Source organism: Mytilus californianus, unplaced genomic scaffold, assembly GCF_021869535.1.
Source record: "Mytilus californianus isolate M0D057914Y unplaced genomic scaffold, xbMytCali1.0.p SCAF_8, whole genome shotgun sequence".
NCBI lineage: Eukaryota > Metazoa > Mollusca > Bivalvia > Mytilida > Mytilidae > Mytilus > Mytilus californianus.
This window is the reverse complement of record NW_026262734.1, coordinates 36,333,589-36,355,235: the sequence shown is the minus strand read 5'-3', so window position 1 is coordinate 36,355,235 and position 21,647 is coordinate 36,333,589. Positions and strand designations below refer to the sequence as shown.

The 21,647-nt window shown below is 31.6% G+C and overlaps 1 protein-coding gene and 1 long non-coding RNA gene across 12 annotated transcripts in view; one reads left to right on the top strand and one right to left on the bottom strand.

Annotated features, from left to right (window-relative positions):
• The window catches only part of LOC127711835 (uncharacterized), a 63,715-nt gene extending 46,876 nt beyond the window's left edge, over nt 1-16,839 (top strand). For 9 of the 11 annotated variants that reach the window (XM_052217994.1, XM_052217990.1, XM_052217988.1 and 6 more), the window contains 5 exons: nt 1,116-3,431; nt 5,271-5,407; nt 11,653-11,727; nt 12,599-12,844; nt 14,075-16,839. In XM_052217994.1, the coding sequence (XP_052073954.1) occupies nt 1,116-3,431; nt 5,271-5,407; nt 11,653-11,727; nt 12,599-12,844; nt 14,075-14,128 (2,828 nt within the window). In that variant the 3' untranslated portion in view covers nt 14,129-16,839. Of the gene's footprint in view, nt 1-1,115; nt 3,432-5,270; nt 5,408-5,754; nt 5,786-11,652; nt 11,728-12,598; nt 12,845-14,074 lie in introns of all 11 variants that reach the window. The other 2 variants (XR_007986898.1, XM_052217997.1) reach the window with 2 other exon arrangements.
• LOC127711836 (uncharacterized) overlaps nt 12,204-21,647 on the bottom strand; it is a 71,912-nt gene continuing 62,468 nt past the window's right edge. The window contains exon 3 of the long non-coding RNA XR_007986899.1: nt 12,204-13,639. This is a non-coding gene — a long non-coding RNA (uncharacterized LOC127711836). The remainder of the gene's footprint in view (nt 13,640-21,647) is intronic.

The window sequence follows — 21,647 nt, the reverse complement described above, 5'->3', positions numbered from 1 at the left end:
TTTCTGCAATTGACATCACCGATTTATTCGAACTTTTAGTAATCATGAACTACACGGTGGGTGCCACAAGTGGAACAGGATCTGTCTACTCTGTAGGATCACCTGATATCACCTCGTTATAAGAGGGGTTCGTATTACTCTATCTTGAGTGTTTTCGTCCTATATTTGCATTTTATTTGCTGCTGGGCATGTAACAACCGTATTATCAACATCATCATCATCGTACAATGGACAAGTCTTTGACTTTTTTGTGTTTTAGAGGAAAAGATTTTCGGACATAGCAACATAAGTATAAAGATTCTAAATTAAACGATCAACTTGTAAGTCTTCGTCAGTCTTGTATGTACCATTGAGTCCTTACTACTCCACTAATATTTGAAAAAAAACATTCAATGAAAGGTCATGTTACATCGCAGAATCCAATTTATATATGTTTATTCAATTTTTACTGTTTTACTCCCATTTAATATCTTGACTTAAAGTGGATAACCTTTACAGTACATGCAAATACTCATGCATTTATTACATTGTATACCTTATCTTCTTTTGAATTTAATTGTTAGGAGAAATATGTTTAACTCTGAATTTCACATGATTTAATTAAAAGATATATTTACAGTCCTTGAATGGTGTCAATTGCTTACTTATATCATACATTACTACACCATGTCCTATACACCATTATCATACAACAAAAACCGTTACACCATACACAATACCGATACACCATATACCCTTTCTCTCTTCCAATTACAATCATACACGATTAGTATTATTCAAAATTACCCACAGTGTAACTTGATTTTTGAAAATTGCAAATTTTAATCATCAAGTATACCTGGCTTATAATGTGTTACTCCAGTGGTACGTTCATCTACATACGACTCATCTGTAGATCGAATAAAAACACCCAACTAAATAAACTTAGTAATAAAATTTAAAAACCTTACAACATTCAACATACGCCATACATTATTTCTAAGGCACCATACACCATTACAGCATACACAATACACCGTTCACTATTACACTATACACGTTTTATCCGGTATTTTACACCATTCAAGGGCTGAAACAATACAATTTTATCTTTAAAATGCATTACATGGTTTCAGAAAATGTTGAAGCAGATGTAGAATCTGTAGAAGTGCATAGCATCACTACAACATCAGTCCCAAGTTGCTACATTGAATCTGAAATATGTTTAGAGGATACGATGGATCAAAGCCACCATACTATTACTACAGAACCGAGTAATGATTCCGATAAAGGGTATGAAAATACGTTCCACATGAATGACGATGCCTTTTCTGGTTCCATCAATTTAATTATGCAATCAGAAGAAACGATCGTAGGCTCTCCATCCAACCTTCTGAAACAGAATAACGATGAAACTTTGAATACAAATGATGTTCATGCTAATTCAAAAGAAGTAGAACGATCGAGTATTCCGACTAATGAAAGCTGTGGAATGGATATTACAAAAGAGGCAATTAATGCGAATGTTTCAAATATTAGCGAATCTATGCAACAACTAGAACCAACCATTCCAACCACGTCTGTCGTAATATCAACAGCTGCACTAGGCGTTACTAAAAACACCAATAGTACGCATTCTTTTGCTACAAGTTGCAGTGAAGAATTGTCAAAACATTCCAAGGATTTATCAACTGAACCTTTAAGTCATTCATCAGCATCTGCTCAAATACCGACAGACTCGTCAAATACGGTGTCTTCGTGTATTTCAACATGTCATTCTGTGGATAGTTGTGTAGCGTCAAGGTATTCACCTTCTGTAGAGAACAATCAAATTCAAGAAAACATACAGGACAATATTGCTACCCTAGAACCCGTTAACAAAAAGCAGCGAACAAGTGAAATTACATCTATAAAAACAAAAGATTATCATAAAAATATTCCTCCACTTGTTCCAGTGTCCTCCGTTACTAAACCAAATAAACCTATTTTTAGCAAATCACGCTTATTAGGACCAGAAGTAGAAGCAACATATAATGATATCAAACAGTTGAAACATGAGCTTGAAATGAGAAATCGAGAAGCAGGACAGATGATGATGTTACTGAAGGAAAAAGAAGAAATGTTGCGTAATTTACTCTTATCATCCCCTCTTGGGCCAAATAAACGCCCAATACCCGCTTCTGGAATAAATCTAACGAACCGTGTTAATGTTTCTAGTAATGATGGACAATTACAAGTAATACAAAGCAGTTGCAAAGCTGCTGCGTCAAAAATATTTACATCATCTGGTCAAAAGAATAAAGTTCCTCCTCCTGCACACTCATGTAAAAAAGAAGACACAAAAGAAATACTGAGAACACTTGAGATTAATTCGATAACAGTTCCTCACGACATTAGAGCGACCGGCCCCTTTTCTTCCAGACAACGTCCATTGTCACCTCCCACTCGATTTAAAGGAGCTTCAATGCCAGGTCCGTTGACAGCTGCACATGCCCAAAAACCCTTTGAGGTACCTGGAAAATTAATAACTGTAAAGAATGAGAGGTCAAAAAGTCAAGGTAGTGAAGTCACTAGCATATCTGATACCAGTACTTCAAGAGCTGTATCAGCTCCTGCTAGAGATAGTCATCTGTGTTCGCCGATAAATTTGCAACAGCAATTTGGCAACCCTTGTAATTTAACTACTAATTCCACTATACAGACAAGTTTTCAATCAGCTATATCTCCTACACAAGTGCAGCCGCATGTAGTTACCACTCCTCAAACCAGACCACAACGTATGATTAGCAGCACACCAGCTACTAAACAGACAAAAACGTCGGCCAAAGGTAATAAAAATACTGAAAGTGCCATACAACAAGAGTTGAGTGAAGCTATAAGACGTCGTCAAAATCAGGAACGATTAGAACAGGACTATCAGCAGTTCAAAATAACAAAACCACCAATGATGAATAATACACAAAAACCAAATGCCATAACGAAACCTTCCTTTCCAGATACTAATAACTTTGAAATGCACAAGCACAAACTCATTTCAGAAAATGGCCCAGGAATAGTTCCTGCAGCTCGGTCAAGCATGCACACTATTTCAAAATCAGGAAATCCTCCTCAATATGCAGGCGGACAGTTGTTAACTGTACTACAGAGATCTCCACATCATGGGGAAGCCAATGGTCGACCTAATAATCCTGTATCGTCCACAAGGCCTTCTATAAATCCTGCTCACCTACCACACAGTGTTCGGCTGATAGGTGCAGCTACAGTGCCATCAAATCAAATAATCAGAGGCAATGATCCAAGGAGAACTATTCCAACATTATATCAAACACCACAGATGCATTATCAGCTTTCTCCGGTCGCAGTATCAAATAATGCACCAAGAGCTCAGAATATTCATATGCAGCCTGGAATGATTTCTCCTAATGCGATGTCCCATCGAGGGTATCACGAAGGTTTGTTTAAAGACTGAAATAATAATTCCTCTTTTATTGCACCCGATATGTTTTTTCTGGAATAACCTTCATCAGGTACACATGCAATTGAAAAGCAAATACATAAACCATCAAGGAGCATTATACCCAAAAACTGCCTAGAGAGAACTGTCAAAACTTCTCAAGATGTATTTTGTCTACGGTAGTTATAACTTCTGTTTGAAGACACATATAAAAGGAATATTATATAGAAATGGGTATTTATTGTAAAAGAAATGCAGTTGTAATAAATAACATAAGAGATATCTTCATCAGATAATGTCAAGTGGTGGCGAATAATTGTGTTTGTCTTGATTATATACTTGTGGTGAAAAACACCAACGAGCAGCACTAGTATGGATTTCAGTCTTAAACAGTCATTTTGATCTTAAGATGTACTCAGGTGAGGTTGATGAATTTTTTGTCAGATGTTCGGACCTCTTCGGTTTTTTCCTATGATATAGGGTTAAATATTTTGCGACATATCACCTACTTTTCTTTTCATAGAAGACTTCAATAGCTTATAAAATGTCATTACCATTATTTAAGCAGATTCTGGATTTTTGTTCTTTGAGACCCATAATAATGCAATGCTAAATATAAGGTAAAAGTCCGACTCAGCCTTTTCCCACCATTTTTCAAAAATCAAATATCGCAAAAAGGATTTTCTTAACCTATCAATATCTTTAGCTTATTTTGTTCCTTTACTGTTGCTCTTCTGACGTATAGTATCAATTTTAAATTTTAGAGTTTTTTTAATTTCACCTAACTACATCTTTAACTTCAATTGAAAAGTCTGAACAACATATTATTCAGTCATGTTCATTCTTTCAGTCAATATGCTGATTAATCTACCGTAGTAAATCAAGTACAGTTCAGACAATTCGTTTGCACTCAATTCAGTATTGATCAGAAGATTTTTAGACAATTCAGTGTGATGCAGATGTGTACAGGTAATAAACAACTACTCAAACGTCTGCACATAGACTGAACAGATCTCAATTGAATGCAAGCAAGCTGTCTGAACATAACTGAATTTACCTGTGTGGATAAGTCTGATAATTGACTGAAAGACTGAAAATTACTTAATAATTTATTGTTCAGTCTTTAAAGAAACTGTTCAGATTAAAATTACCGTTTCAGATCAAAATTGGTTAACTAGTGCAGTGACGTTAGAAAAAAACATACATATATATATATATATATATACAAGTCTAAATTGAAAACAACGTTCAAACCTATGATTGCGTTGGATAAAAACCGCAATTTTTATACGTGTGCATGCAACTATATATATATAGATTGCCTAACAATGTAATTTTAACACACTATTTAGTATGTAAATATAAGAATGTTTAAAATATTTACCAAATGATGAAAATAAATGCAATATTTCGCGAAATATTGCGTTTATTTTTATCATTTTGTAAATATTTTAAACATTCTTATATTTACATACTAAATAGTGTGTTAAAATTACATTGTTAGGCAATCTATAATTTTATTTGTGTAATTTAATTAATCTCTGTACTGATTAATCCACACTCCCATAGATTTGTATGTCATGTGCTGCTATTTATAGGCACTTATATATTTATATATATATATATATATAAATTAAAGACTGTTTTATCATTCAATAAAACCAGAAATAAGAAAAATATTAAAGTAAACAAAAACAATAAGAATGTACCAAATCCAATTTTACCATAGGCCTAGGACATCAAAAACTCTTAAAGATTAAGATGTGGCTAACTGTTATATAAAAACAATTGATAATGATATGATATGATATGAAAGTTTGTATTATTGTTTGTTTAGGTCCAAAATCATTTCACTCGCCGCCAGCACAGTTCCAGGCAGCACAAAATATACAAAACCATCAAATATTAGTTCCTGTTTCTGCACATCAACAAATGGTACACCAAACACCAGAGTCCGCAGCAAGATTTCAACAGGTAGTTGACCCAGATAATTCAGAAGAATCATATAACAACTTAAACGCGCTCGTACATGCAAGCATAGTTCAACATATAAATAAGCATGTCAACTATAAGAGCATAGATAAAAATTAAAAGCTCAGATGAAATTTGTTTTCCAATAAATATTTCTTAAAAAAAAACCACAATGATATCCCTGACAAAACAAATTTATTTGAATTTCAATGCTTTTTGTGATATTTTCCATCCATTCCCTTACAAATGTCTTTTTTCAATCTTTTGTTCATATACCTTGTACCTTATGTCTTTAGTTTGTATTAGCTTGGATATTTTAGTTTAAATTTTAAAATTGTTTTCAAACGTAGCCTTTTTGGTGTGGATCATTTCAACAAAAGTGTATGTATTATTATTTTTGCATGAGTTCGTATTCTTCATTTTTGAATGTATGTGGTGTTTTCATAATTATATCTTTTCCACTTTCCTTCTTTAGTTTGATTTAAAATCCCTAATATTTAGATATGTAAGGTATCGTCACATGAAGTTCTGCAATGTAAACTACTAGTTAAACAGCAAAAGTAGTTCTAAGAGTTAAACATAATATTTTGTTCTGTTAAAAGTTCAAAGGTATAATCAATAAGCAGTTATCTTTTCGCAATTGCTTGATAGTGTGGCATAATGAAATTACTATATTTTTCCATGTATACGTTATGTCTTTTATTAATATGTGTTTTAAATATCATGGAAATCTTTACAAAGAATTAAAAGTTTATCAAAATAAGGAACATATATTAATATTTAATATACACATATCAGCAAACATTGAACTGTTAATTTGAGTGATGAAGGTTGAAAGTGTTCATCTTAAGAGATTTCGAGTAGCATTTCGAAAAATAGGGAAATATGTTTTCCCTTTAATGCAAAACTAAGATAAAATTGTTAATCGTGTTAAATAGTTATTTGTGTTGATATAATTTTCTAAATATATATTTAACAAACGTGTACCTTGACTGCCTTTGTTAATACTAGGCTATCCATCTTTATATGAATCCGACCCCTTAAATAATGTTTTATAGTGTTCATTTTTTCTGAAAGACAGTTTATCATATATTAAGTCGCTTAATTTGAACCTAGAAAATTTGAGTCACAAACGATAATAGGAAAAAAATTAAATATCATAAGAGTGCTACAAATACATGAATATCATTTTATAATTACAATACTTACATGAACATTTCATTGTGCGTCAGCGACTACACAAGTCTTTTGTCGGCTCCTTATGATGAATCAGATTAGCTATTTACAATGTCTGCTAAACTCAATCTTTGGTTTTTAGGTGTTTTATGGACTGTTACGTATATTTTTCGTTCTGTTTTGTTTTTGTTTCTTTATTTGGAGTTTTGATTTTACCTATTTTTGGTGTTTTCGTTGGTGTGGTTGTTTCTGTGCCTGTATTTCAAACAGTGATATTTTATATAGAACCATATAGCTATTTGGCATAAGCCATGCCAGAAATGTATGCGCTACTTTAAAGCATGGTTTACCGTGGAGGACAGGATTCACTCCCTTATTTTAAATTTTAAAATGCATTTTCATCAAAAAAAAGCTTTAAAAATATCAGGCATATGGCTATGAAATTTTTCACAAGAAATAAAATCTGACCTGCATGAACAAAATTATTGTTTTTTTATTATTATCCGCAAAATGCAAGACATTTTTGAAGTGCAAATAAGTGTTTAACTATACAAAAATTTCTGTACACTTTATGTACCAATGTCCTAATCGTTCAATAGATTTACAACAATCTTCCAAAGAAACTTATTCCCGAAATCACAACAAATTAAGATATAACAAAAGAGGGACATATGAAAGTAAAGCGTAGTGTTTCAGTTTTCCACACATCCTCTTAACATTGTTTGTCCGATTCATTTCTGTAAGTTAGTTTTCTCTTCGAAAATCAAATACTCTTTGATATAGTAATAGTTGTTGGATAAATATGACAAACAATTCATTTGGTCACCTTTTTTTAAACCAGTTCAAAAATAGTTTAATTTTGATTGATCGACTGCAAGACAACATTACAAATATGTTCATTACGGGTCATTTATTACTGTAGAAAAAACCTGTTGCTTGAGGCCAATCCAGGACTGTTTATGGGTTTTTTTTATAAACAATACCGTATCTAATGTTTTGCACTAATAAACAAAAAGAAAAATATGATCGCAACCATAGTATTAAAACAGACGTGAATTCCAGGTAGTTGATACAGTAACTGGGGAAACTGACAGAACACGCCTCATTTATTTACTGTTCAGTCCTCTGCGATCGATTTATATTATTACGGCCGATTGAGTTCAACATGTTCAATAGTCGATTCACTAGTGATTAAAGTTTATGAAACTGCAAGCTTATGTCTTTTCTTATCAAATCCGAAGGCCTAGCGATTGTAAGTATGGCAATTGGCAGATAAAAATAACGTATTATTCAATGGACACATACCTTGAGGAGTAAATCGGATTTATGGAAGGCTGGAAACTTATTGAAAAACGTTTTATCCTTGAAAGACTTAGGTATAACTTTGTGGTTAATACCAGAAGTAACATAATATGATGGAGACAACTTTTTTTCTCTAAAGTATTTGGATTCCGAAAAAAAAATCAGTTATTTTGTCTAATTGCACCTGCTCTTCTATATCCGGCGCTTGTATATATGAGTACCACATCGACATTTCCGCTTGGCATTTATTTTATACATTATGTTTTAAGTATTTTTTAATACGTTTGTCCTCACTTCAATAATCTTTTTTTTATTCTATGTTTTAACTTGCAACAATGACTGGTATTGCTTTAAAATAATCTATCACAGATATTGTTTATTTCTATATGTGTTACAAATGCAAACTTTGCAAAAATATCAGGATTTAATTTCTTTTTTTTTTTTTTTGCTGCATTGTTTTGATTCACGTACAACAACACATTGAATTATAAAAAGTTGAAAAACTGTACTTTGTTTAAGAAAAAAGCTTGTTTATGATTATTATATATATAGTGATATTTGTATATTCGTGGTTACTTTTAACAAATGTTTTGTATTAATGCAATTAATTTGTAGTACTGTTAGGTTCATCGTTTGAAATTTCAGATCACATACCAGTACTTTCTTATATTTACCATGTGCTTTTATGGTGATCAGTGATTTATTTAGATTTTACTGTTATTTGTTTACTTAAGAGGGATATGTAAATACCAAGGGGGAAATCAAATACAAAGAAAGACGGACAATATCAGGGACAAAGAAAACACAACGCAGGATATCAACATGAAATAAACAAAAACCCGTGACGAAATGAGAATCTGGAAAGATTATTAGTTAATGTTCCACACGTTGCATCATGCTAATAGATTTAGAAATTTCGTAAAAGAACAAAGGTTGAAACTCTTCAAGGCAATATTGACCTGAAACGATTTTTGGAATTTTGTATAGTCTGAGTATCCATTTTGATCATATAACTCTTAATAAATGTTTATGAATGTTTATGAATACACATTCTTGGCTTTATAAATTTGGTTTTTGGATGTTTCATGAAGAACGTAAATCAAGATAAGGACTTCGGACGCACCAAATTAATATAGTGCTTTTCTTATTCTCATGACTAGTAAACATATTGCTATTAGTGGTATTCAGCTGTATCATTAACAAGAAAAAGAGGATGTGTAATTGATGGTCAATTGTTCAACAGATATTTTATTTTAGTCAAATAAAGAACCACGGCGTCCGTATTATTTAGAAACCATTGGTTCAATTGATACCTTTCAGTATCAACCCAATACTAAGCACATTCAAATAGGAAACGCAGGCCTAGAACTGTCGAACCAACTATGACATATATATGCTCTATGTGCAGGTGCAGTACCATTTTCTTACAAGAAATGGAAAATTCGCATTTGAAAATTTACGTATTATAAAATATCTAGTTCTGAACAAACCCCAATGTCAATTTCTTATGTATGTCAAGATAAACAATGGGTAACTCAAACTAATAGAATTTCAACCTGCTATGTTCAAGATAAGATGATTGTTATATGATAAGGGTGCATACAATTAAATATTACGTTCTTGTATAGTTTTTTTAATCATATTTTGCTATGCGTTGCATCTAGTACTCCTCCTCAAATCAAACTAAAAGAGCAATTAAAACGTCTTATTATATGACGTTATGTATAAACTCATTCATTCCAAATATTTTCAAGTTAATACTGATCGTACTTTTTTGTCAAAAATTTGAAAAACAGTATCGCGTTAAAAAACCATATTTCTCTTGAATTTTATTTCGCCAAACAAAGATTACAAAACCTAGCGCCTACTTAAGCTTGTATACAGTACATTTAAAGTTTTGTGACATTTTCTTTCGAAATTTAGATGATATTATCTATTTCATATCAAGGAACTTTTAACCAATTTAATACACTAGTAACCTACTTCAACATTAAACCTTGATATGTTTATTACATCGTGAAAGAAAAAATTAGAAGTACACAATTTGTATTATTCAATAAAGCAATTAATTTGATCCAACCTTAAACCACAATTGCATGTACACTTTTTAATCTGGGATGTTATGGCACATTCCAAAATCGTACTTAATAAACCATCTAACATAAGTTTCTAAGAAGAAGCCATTATTTTACTTAAAAGTCATAATCCTCAACCTTGCAATCATATTGTGCTTATTTATCTCTTAGAATATGGCGATGTAATATTGGTCACTCCGGTGAAGATATATCCTATATAATGTCAGAGCGACGTCATAAAGGACGTTTGCCGATCTTGTTTTTGGCTTTTTGTTAGATATTCGGAATCCTCTGGTTTTATCCATGTAGAGCCATTAAAAATTTTGCCCGCTAAACCATTCGTTTCTGTTTATAATCTAAAAACATATAGTTTAAAAAGCAATATGAAAAATATAAAGAGAATCATTTCCCGCCAAATTTTCAATGGCTTATATCTAAAAAAAGGAAAAAGAAAAATGGACACGGACTATTAATTATTTCTTTTATTTACTATCAATTTATAACAGTCTTGTTAAAAGCTTGTCACTTTAAAACACGAACATCCTTAGCATAACTTTACCTGCACGTTTTTCACTTAAATTTCTTTGATGATGTATTCATATAAAATAAATTTGACATTTTTGCGACGATTTATTTCCATTTTATTTTACTACGGAAATTGCGTTAAAGTATGAGCACCGTTCTAAGAAGTGGAAAAGCTTTTTATCATATCAATATATTATTGTTAGGATTTTAAAATGCAAGCAGTTTAATGCTCTTATCATTTCGTTATGTAAGAAACATTTACTACTGATAAATGAATCTCAATGGAAAGATCCGGATATTTTGTTTATGATAGATTTATCGTACTTTTTACATTAGAATTTGAAGGGACCAAAGGCGTCATTTAATACCATCTGCTTTGTTTGCAATTTATATTAAAGCATTGAGTTGACCTTGTTATTTTTAAGCTTGTTTTCCAACGCTTAATTTTCTAATTCAAATATTTGCACGATTTGATTATTCTGTTCAATCTTCTCATTTTCAAATAAATGGCAGTAAGTGCTTTCACATTCATTTTGTAGAGATTTTGGTTATACAATTCTTTTACGGTGTTAAACACTTAAATACCTAGATATGCTCTACATGATTATCAGACTGATTACAAATATGTTTTCGCTTGATATGGATGCCGATTTTGATTACCGTGTCGTTATTTCAAATTATAAAAATCTCTCGGCTTTTTAAATTATTTACAGGAAAATTCTTCTTGTGAAAAGTAATAAAACCGTACTTCATCAGATAATTGGTTCGTCCAGGATATCTGAAAAGCTTTTGAATGTATATCCAATCCATGCTCCCTAATTGTTTAGATGATGTTTGTTCAAATTAGTCTGACTTATAAGTGTAATAATTTAATCTTTGATATTCTTTTAACATTTCATTTATGATCGACTCATTTCAAAAAAACATTAACGGCACAAATTTTAAACCACCAGATCCACATGATATTTTTCAATATGACATTTAGTTAAAACAAAAATCTAAAATGTATTACAAAAACGATCGTATAAACGTGCACTAATTGATAGTGTTAATGTCTTTTAATACCAAAACATATAAATATATAAATGATACTGTATGAAACGAGTTTGATAATAATTGCTTTAAAAAAAAAATACAAATACATAAGAACAAATTAATTTAAAATTTCAGGGCGCACTGCAAGAAAATGGATACCCAAAACGACGACTTGCGCATATCCTACCGAAACCAAATCCATATCCAAAGGTATCAAAGCACCCTTAAGAAATTTTGATAGTCTCCGCTTTAATATTTTAAATTTAAAACAATTGGCACTCGGTTATTTTTTAAATGCGCTTCTTTATTCCTTCTATTGGGTTTTGAACGGTTGTTTGCATTTTTTACTCATGTTATGCCTTGACATGCAATTGCATTTTATATCTTTTTATTCGTACCATGTTTTACATGTTAACCTCGTGGATGTATTAATTGTCTTTGCAATGAAGGGTTCATTTTCTATGATAAGTGTTATGTAATATATTGTATGTAATAAAGTGTAATACGTGCGCAATGTTTATTAAAATGTATATTAGGATTACCATAAATTCAGCAAATTTCTTTTGTACGCTTGTTACGGCTGGCTTCATAATGCGCATTCGTTCGTACGTTAATATGTATTATCCAACCGTGCAAAGTCTGTCTAATTTAGCTGCAGTAATGGTCGGAAAGAAATTGCTCATTGATCGTATGCACTGATCTTTTTATTTATTGTTGTTATTTTACCTTTATCTAGTTACCAACCAGATAGATAATTGTACATAACTTTCAGAAACTACCTGTCATGTCGTTTGTCTTCAATACATACTTTTCACGAAAACTTCATTAATTGAATAAACCATAACATACAAATATACAACATGCCCTTCAGTTAAATAATTAAATACATTTAGTCTTATATTCTTCGGAACAAACAGTAATTAAAGTCTAACCATAGTGAATATTCCACAAATTTACATCTTCTTGTTAATTTCCATCCTTTTCATCGATACTACATACAGTTTACAACTATATAGCATTCCTATACTGTGTTACAAACATTAAGATGTTACAAGATTTTCTGTTTGGTTTATCTTTTAAGGTTCACCAGGCAAAATTACAACAAACAATTCAGCAACAGCAGGAAAACTGCAGTCCAGACATGTTGAATGTCAAGGCCCAAGGCATGATACCCAATTCTCAAGTAGTCCAAGGCAGCGGTATGCCGCAACAGGAAGCAGGTTCCAAGGCGCAACATATTTTTGGTAACTGCATAATGTGTGGAAAGTTTAGTTTATACCTCTGTTCAACATGTCAGAGCATTTGGTATTGCTCCCAACAGTGCCAGGTTTGTATAAAATCAGGATTTCATGAAATATTCTGTTCATCGTGTCCATGTATTAATAAGAATTTAGTTCATCTCAAAACCTTGTATGTTGTACAATGTGACTAATATGACTAGATTAACCTTAGATGTGACGGTAATAACATAACAATATCTGACAATACCGTTAAATGTAAGTTCTATCCGGTCATGTTAGTCCTTGTTCATAATACAAGTTTTGGTAAATTGATGCATGCAGTATCGAATGATGATGTCAATTAATTATAAACGTCAATGAAGCACTAGTTTGATTATACCATAAGGCAATATAGATAACTTGAAAGTATCACATATTTGCGGTTTTTGAAAAATGAATAAGTGTAAATATCACATGTCAAGTATACATGAATATGTTATTGAAGATTCTGAAACGATCCTTAATTTATTCTAATGGAATACCATTTTTCAGAATGATAAGGTCTATATCATACGTGTATGCTGTTATGCCCCACTGGACGTTAAGCAAACAACAATCAATCAATCTATGGCATCTGCTATTACAAAAGAATAAAATGAAAACGTTGATCAAGTTGACAGTGCAATTGGGTCACACATCAACCAAAATAATCAATACGATATACAAATATAAGTTATATGAATAAAAGGTATTTTTCTGCAATATTCTTGAAATTTTCTCTGTTGAGAATCTGTTTTCAATATGGATGAAAATAATATCAAACTGCAATTTCGTTCATCAGTTTGTACATGCATATTGTGTCCGTCCTGTAACATTTATATCTTCTGGGGTTGTTTATCAATCTGCAATGGAAAAAGAATAGTACATGATGATATGGTAACAACTAGCCGTGCATATGTAAAGAAAATGTAACACTGCGCAGCAAAATATCGGTGTTTATATAATCTTGACTATATTTGGACCCTTGTTGAAAATACTGGTGTAGCTGTATTTTCAAGCAATTTAACATTTATTTTGTATTTGTTTCAGTTACTCTATTTTCACGATTCAAATACTAATAACGACTTGTCTAATCTAATTTATAATACACTGCGTTATACATAAACCGATTTAGTTTAAAAAAAACTTAAAGTTTTTTTTATTATTTTAGGATTCCTCTTAATTAATCTATGTTTTCCTAATTCTCTGTATTTGAACGTAGTACACCGGAACAATTATTTTTCTGGATACACATGTTTTCCTTTATTTGTGTAATAAATGAATTCCATTTCTTGCAGCTAAAACACTGGACTACACATCAACATGAATGTAAATACACAACAACGAAATGACATTTAACTCTATAAGTATTTATGTAAATATCCTTCAACGAGATTTGTGCCATTGTTTTAATGTGTGTTCTACTCATATACCATTTTTACATTGTACATATATTTTTTTTACAAAACGAATTTAACACATGCACTTTTTATATGTAAAATTAATTATGCACATCTGTAATTCACGAGTGTATGATAACATTTCCATGCAATGCGAATGGAAAAGCAGAAATGGTTGATTTTTACATAATCTCATTCCTTCATTTTCTGTTCGAATCTATCATTTGACATCCGTGTAACAAACATTAACAGTTCTTTAGGTTATTATTGTAATGTAGAATTCTTTACATTCATGAATCACTGCCATATATATACTGGATTTGCACTTAAATAATAGGTACAACTTCCAATATGTTTTTTAAAATCTATATTGTTGCGGAATATGCAGTCATACATAAAAAAGGTTTTCGTTATCATACATAAATGTATTATGTATGAGGATGAATAATTTGTTCACTTGCATAACTGAGTGGTTATTTCAAGCCTTATTCACACCGTACAATGAATGCTGACATTATTGTTCTATATTCATTGTTAAATGTTTAAGACACTGTTGAGTTCTTTGGTTTTTTTGGCCAAAAAATTCCAGTTTGTATTTTCTTCATGTGTTCATAGTGTCTAGATCGTCAAGCAAGAACTTCATATTAATGTACTTATTTAAAAAAATATATGTACTCGTCCGGATGGCAACTCTATAAACATGATAAACGGTACCAATTTTCTTACACTAGGTGTGTATTTCGACACTTTAAATCTAAATGTTCAAGATTAAAATATTTAAAAATCAAAATCAAGTAGAAACTTTCATAGGCTGATATAATCGAAAAAGGCCGCAATAGTTGTTATCCTGGACAAGGAATCAGATCTAATCCTAAAGGAGATACATTCCGTAACATTGATGATTTCCTAAACAGCTAATTCCAATAAAATATTTTTTGGTTATTGATTTAAACATGTTAAATTGTGTTACCAGCACAAAGTTTTCATATAAATGTCACAAAATGGTTGTGCTATATATATATAGATTGTAACGCTGAAAGATGATACAATCGAATCATGTGACAACGTCAGCCCGCCAGTATGTAAAACAATGTCAGCAGTATTTATTGGAAACCTAAACACATGAACGTTATTATCTGTTACATATTTACTGTTAATACACTTATACTGCTTGCCAGTAAACTGTGCAGGAGTTCAATGTTTTATTGATTTTTTTGTCTATGGAATATGTCCGATTTCATGCATTGTCGTCATATTCATATTTTTGTATAGTTGGAATATACATTTCATATTATGTAAATCTATAACGCCATTATTCATTAAATTTTCAGTTTAAAAATGACTATATTCCATGCAAGTAAATTGTGCAAGGGGTTCATGTTTACAAGATTTAGTCTATTGTGTATCATATCTATGATGAGTTTATGTCGGTCTTCTTGTTTTGTCCCCATCTTCGTATTGGTGCATAGTGAGAATATTCATTGCATATGACCCAAGAACATCAGTGCGTACTGAAGTCAATGTCATTCGGTACCAAACGTATGAAATTAATGCTATATTTTGTTTGAGATACAACATTATAAACAGTAAAACACAAGATTTACTTTTTCTTTGATTGCTTCCTGGATATTGTTTTATTTTATGGAGCTTCAATGTGTAAAACTTAGATCTAAAAGCATGCCGTCCAGGTGGTCAAAGTTTAAATATATTGTTAGATATTTGATCTGTTACTGCATTTGAATGATGTGTTATATGACAAGTTACAACAGTTAACATAACAATACATATGACACAGAAGACATTGGGATGGTTTTTTGTATTATATATCGTTGAAAAGTTTGAAGTGTATGTTTGCTTTCATTTTCTAACTTGATTTAACTCTTTACAGATTTGATTTCAATGCAGATAAATATTTATGGCCTGGTAACATTGTTGATATATGTTTTAAACAATATAAAACTAAATGAATGGTGACGTTTTTAAAATGATCATTTTCAAAATCGAGATTGTTTAATTATTTCTGTGTGTTTTTTTCTTAATTTTTTACATTGGTCATAAAATGATTATTCATAAGATTTTAAAATGTAAATCAATCTGTGTATTTGTTATATATGTACAATATGTATAAAAGAGCTTAATTAACCCGGAGTACAGACAAAACGGGGTCAAATGGCCGATAACAGTATGCAATAATATCTTATATGCATATACAATCATTATTTCAACTAGTTTTTTTTTAAATTAATCAAGTACTGTGAAAATATATTAAACCAATATATATTATTGAAACACATGTTTTTATTAAGTATTTTATTTATTGTTATATCCAACTGTTTTTAAGTCCTCAATCTGTTTTAATATCTCTATAATTTGTTTTATATATATATTTAAGGCATACTACATAGAAAAAAAAATGTTCAAGTCCCATTTTCACATTAGTCATTGACATCTTGTTTTATTCCATGCAAACATTCCTGATCATTATTGTGCCAAATATCAAAATTCAGTTTCTCATGACATATAGCAAACTTATGTTTTCTCAGAAAAGGGCATTATTTTTATTTGAATTTTCGAGGTCAACATATTTATTTCGTTTGACGAAATGCTTGTTACTTGATGTACATTTTGTAAATGATACGCAAATAAACCAATTTTATATGCTTCTTTCTGTTATTTTCAAAAAGAATATAAAACGAATATAATCCTTTACAACAGCAACAACAACAAAAAACAACAAAACACATAAGTCATCTGTATTGTTCATTTCAGGTTGTCTAATCTAAATTAAAGAAAATCAATATGCAACAAATTAGTATAAATCTTTTGTACTATTGCTTCATTTAAGAATGAAACAATCTCAGTTGTGATTGAGAACGCTGTCATGTCATTAAATAAAAGACATAAAAACTTTAACGGGTAGAGACTATTTGATTAACATCATATCTGTAAACTAAAGTCGGAACCGCTTGGTAGCAAGACGTTTTGAGACGAGATGGGTCGGCAGGGTAAATAAAGGCAACAATAGTATACCGTTTTGTAAGCATCTCATACTTTCCATATCATATTATATGAAAACGTTAAAGTAGAGACAGAAGATTTCGAAGGGATGATGAAACTCATACATGTAAGTCGATAACAAACTGACAACGCCATGGAAAAAAGTAAAACGACAAAAAATCAAAACTCATCTTAGAAAAAAACAGACTTTAATAACAACACGAACCGCATCATAAACAGTAGCTAATCTCAGATACTCCTGAGGTGTATGAAGATCATGTTCAACATGTGTTACTTATCGTGTTACTCATGTAAGTACATATGAGGTGATATATCTCATTCGGTGGTGTTACATTCGAGGACGGGATTGAGGTTACGACAATTGGAACATATCGTCTTCATCTGTGAAACAGATTGTTATTCCATAACGGGCAACCTAATCATGATGGCTTCCGTGAAATTTTCGAAGCGTTGACTTCATCTTTAACCCTTTTAAACCCGTTGCTTAATAGCTTCCTTGTAAGTAGGAACCCTCTAACAGGAAACGCAAGAGATACTCCATTGCGGGTGCTTATGTGTAGCTGGGATGTTGCTACATAGTAATGAAAAGATTACTTTGGGAATCTGAAATCATCTCGTTTGTCGTAAGGTTTTGACCTCAACCGACCCTCATTTTTAATTTCTAGATGTAAGTCTAGAAATGAAGATGACTAAATTGTATTTGTGATATCGTCATTTTCAAGTTTGATGGGATAGGTGCGTTTAAAATAGTCACCAACATGATAGCTGGTGGAAAGTCCGCGCCTATAATCTGTTAAGAGTATAATTTTTTAAGTGAAATTGCTGTAATTGTATTTCTTATCAAGTGAGATATGTAAGCATATGAGACTAAGGTAGATAAATTATCACTAATCAAAGTGTGAAGTTGACGATAGAAAAACTTAAATCATCGTGTTTGTCTTATATCCTAGTTTTCATTAATCGGAATCAATAAAATATCTAGATATGGAAAATACTTTTTGTCTCTGTGGTTTCGGTTCAAGTTTACTTGGACAAATGCCATGTAAGTTTATCTGAAAATATGATTATTAACTAAAAGCACAATATAAATATTGTTACAAGGAAATCAGAAATACAGCAGGATTTTGCTAGACATATTTTCAGGAAGTTATGACTTTTGCTTAAATACGCGATAAAGAAGAGGTTGGCTCCCACATGTTGCAGGGGTGTACAGTAAATTATGTATTGAAATACCAAATGCCTGTTAGCAAATACAACAAATATAAATTAGCCATTGTATCCCCTTCTCATAATTCAGCTTTTTTGTAAAAACAAGTTGGGAAATAGATATGTTGTTTTTGTCTTGATATTCTATAACTCTAATACATGTAGTTGCATTACAATCACGACAGAAAATCATAGTTATAGTCGACGAAAATAAAGAATTGGGCATAAACAGTGGGGATAATGAAATCGTGAAAATGCATGTAATGTACAATTTGTATGTAGAAAGGTACAATATTATACACTTATTTCCCTTCCTGCGGGATATATGAAGATTTGTTCACCCAAAACAATCATATTTCCCGAGGGCATCGCCTGAGGGAAATATGACTTTTGGAGAGTGAACAAATCTTCATATCTTCTCACGCCAAGGAAAATGAATGTTTTATTCCACTGTCTATACTATTTTACTTCCTGAACATAAAATATTAATTTCCATAGAATATTTCTTATCCGCTTGCTTTTATTACTAAATACGACATAAATATTGGTAAATAATACCGATCAAAAGATAATCATTTATTTTCTGTTTTCACGGTTTTTACGTCAGAAATAATTTTGAACACGATAATGACTTTCTTTATTCTATTGCTATTTAAAAAAAACGTTCAAAACGTTATGTACATTTACTGCGCTTAACGTCGCACGAGGTAGTCCCGATCTTTATAGAGGAATATGCTACTGAGAGGGGAATATGAAGTTTTGATCAATGTCACGTGGGATAGTCTCAACCAATCAAATGTTGATTTCTTTATCAATATTTACATACAGTGGAATAATAACGTATAGCCTGATGTTAACTATTTGTGTTCACTGGAAGTTAAAAAGCATAATCTAGAGAAACATGCACAGAGTTGACAAAACAAAACATATAGCACTATCATATTATAAACATTTGTAAAAATTTCGTTCACTGCATGCGCACATCACAACAACATTTTAACGGTGGTGTGTACATAATTCATATGTTCACAAATCTCTCAAATATTCAATTGGTTGAAGAATAGAGTAAGCGTTCTTAGTAAAGCTATCAATACAAATTAGAGCTATTACTGATTTTAAAGAAATTCGTGACAGTAAACATATAATGCAATCATTCATAACATTAACGGTACCACTATTTCAAACTTACATTTCAGAAGGTCAGACGTTTTTCCTACTTTAGTTTGAAAATATTTTATTTGCTTAAATCTAAGCAAAATCGGTGTGACACAAGTTACTCATACTTATGAATATAATAATAAGGAGATGTGATATGATTGCCAATGAGACAACTATCCACCAAAGTTCAAAAAAGGTGGATGTAAGCAATTAAGCAATGACGTCTTCTCCATAATACAATAATAATACTATGATCATGCATTTAAAACGAACAAAAAAGAAGCAAAGATTGAGAAATGATTGTACAATGTTTTTTTTTTATGATAGTCCATGCCAGTATCAATAACTCTTTATGTAGGCACAATATATATGTTTAACCTTTTAATAACATCATGAACATGTTTGAAAAATAAGATATTTTGGTCTCACAGTTGGCAGAAGAGCAAAGAAGTTCGAATTCTATACAAAGATGAAGAAAATTGAAAGTCAAACACTTATATGTCTTGGGATATAACAACAATAGTATTTCGAATGATTTAAACATTTACCTCCATGTTGATTGCCTTATCCGTTTTGAGGCCATCGTTTCAGAATTTTCGGTTATCAATGTTCTTAAACTTCTTAAAACTTTATTTGGCTATGCAATTGTTTTGTTTCAAGCGCCATTTGTGTGTCTACTGTGGACGAAACGCGCGTGTAGCGTGCCAAATAATAAGCCTCGTGTCTTTGTTTAGTTTTTAAAACTTGTTGGAAACAGTAAAAATTGCCACATATGAAGTGTTGAAGGTAGGGGTCGGTTATACCCCCCATGAAGAGACGTAGTATCGACAAATGGTTGTAAAAAGTCTTCAAAGATATCAGGCACTTAATCAAGGACGCCAGACACATATTGATAAAATAATAAGAACCTTAATGATCACGCTCTCACACCCCATGCCCCCATATTGTCAATGGGCAAACAAAATCTCACCAGATTCACTGACTCATAACTCCTACAAAAGTCAAATGATAAACATTTCTTGTGGATATGCACATCTACATATCATGTCCTCATTAACAAAACTAACTAATTATGTTAAGGTTTCAGAGGATTTGCGATGACAAACTGTTGTAGTAGTATATTTTGACCAGTAGTCCTTATTCTCAGTTTTGCAGAATAACTTCTTTCTCCCAAATTGTACTAAATACTGCGTGTAGTATTGATGCTGTTGTTTCTACATAAGACTACAAGAATTCTGCCCTGGTGTTGTCTACTCTGGCTGATTTCTCATTTTCAGCTTGCTTAATAAAATTGAGAATGGAAATGGGGAATGTGTCAAAGAGACAACAACCCGACCATAGAGCAGACAACAGCCGAAGGCCATCAATGGGTCTTCAATGCAGCGAGAAACTCCCGCACCCGGAGGCGTCCTTCAGCTGGCCCCTAAACAAATATGTATACTAGTTCAGTGATAATGGACGTCATACTAAACTCCAAATTATACACAAGAAACTAAAATTAAAAATGATACAAGACTAACAAAGGCCAGAGGCTCCTGACTTGGGACAGGCGCAAAAATGCGGCGCGGTTAAACATGTTTTTTGAGATCTCAACACATGCTTTCTTTATTTCATCAACTTCTATTTTGTCTTCTGTTGTGTCTATCTTTTTTATCTGTACGGTATTGTACTTTTCCCAGATTAATGTTTAGTGATAAACAGTACAAAGTTCTCTTAGTTTGCATGCCTCTTCTGCTTCCTTAACAATTCCTTCAGTATACTGCATTTTGTCCTCTCTGGCCTTTTCTTTACTTCTTTAATTAACGTATTGTATTCCTTTTGTAACTGTTCTGTCAATCTATCTGATTTTTTGTCTGGTTGCCTTGCTTTTTGTGGATCTCCTGATTTCTATAACATTCAAGGTTGTATCTAATATTCATTTCATTTCATATTGTGTCTAATTCCTAGTACCTCAACTGTTGTTTCGTTTTATATTGTTTTCCTTTGTTCCAATGTTCATTGAAATCTGGACCGATGTTGTCGTTGTTTTCATTGATAGTTTGTAATGTTTTGTATTTACTACGTATGGTGCAATTGATGTTAAGTGTTT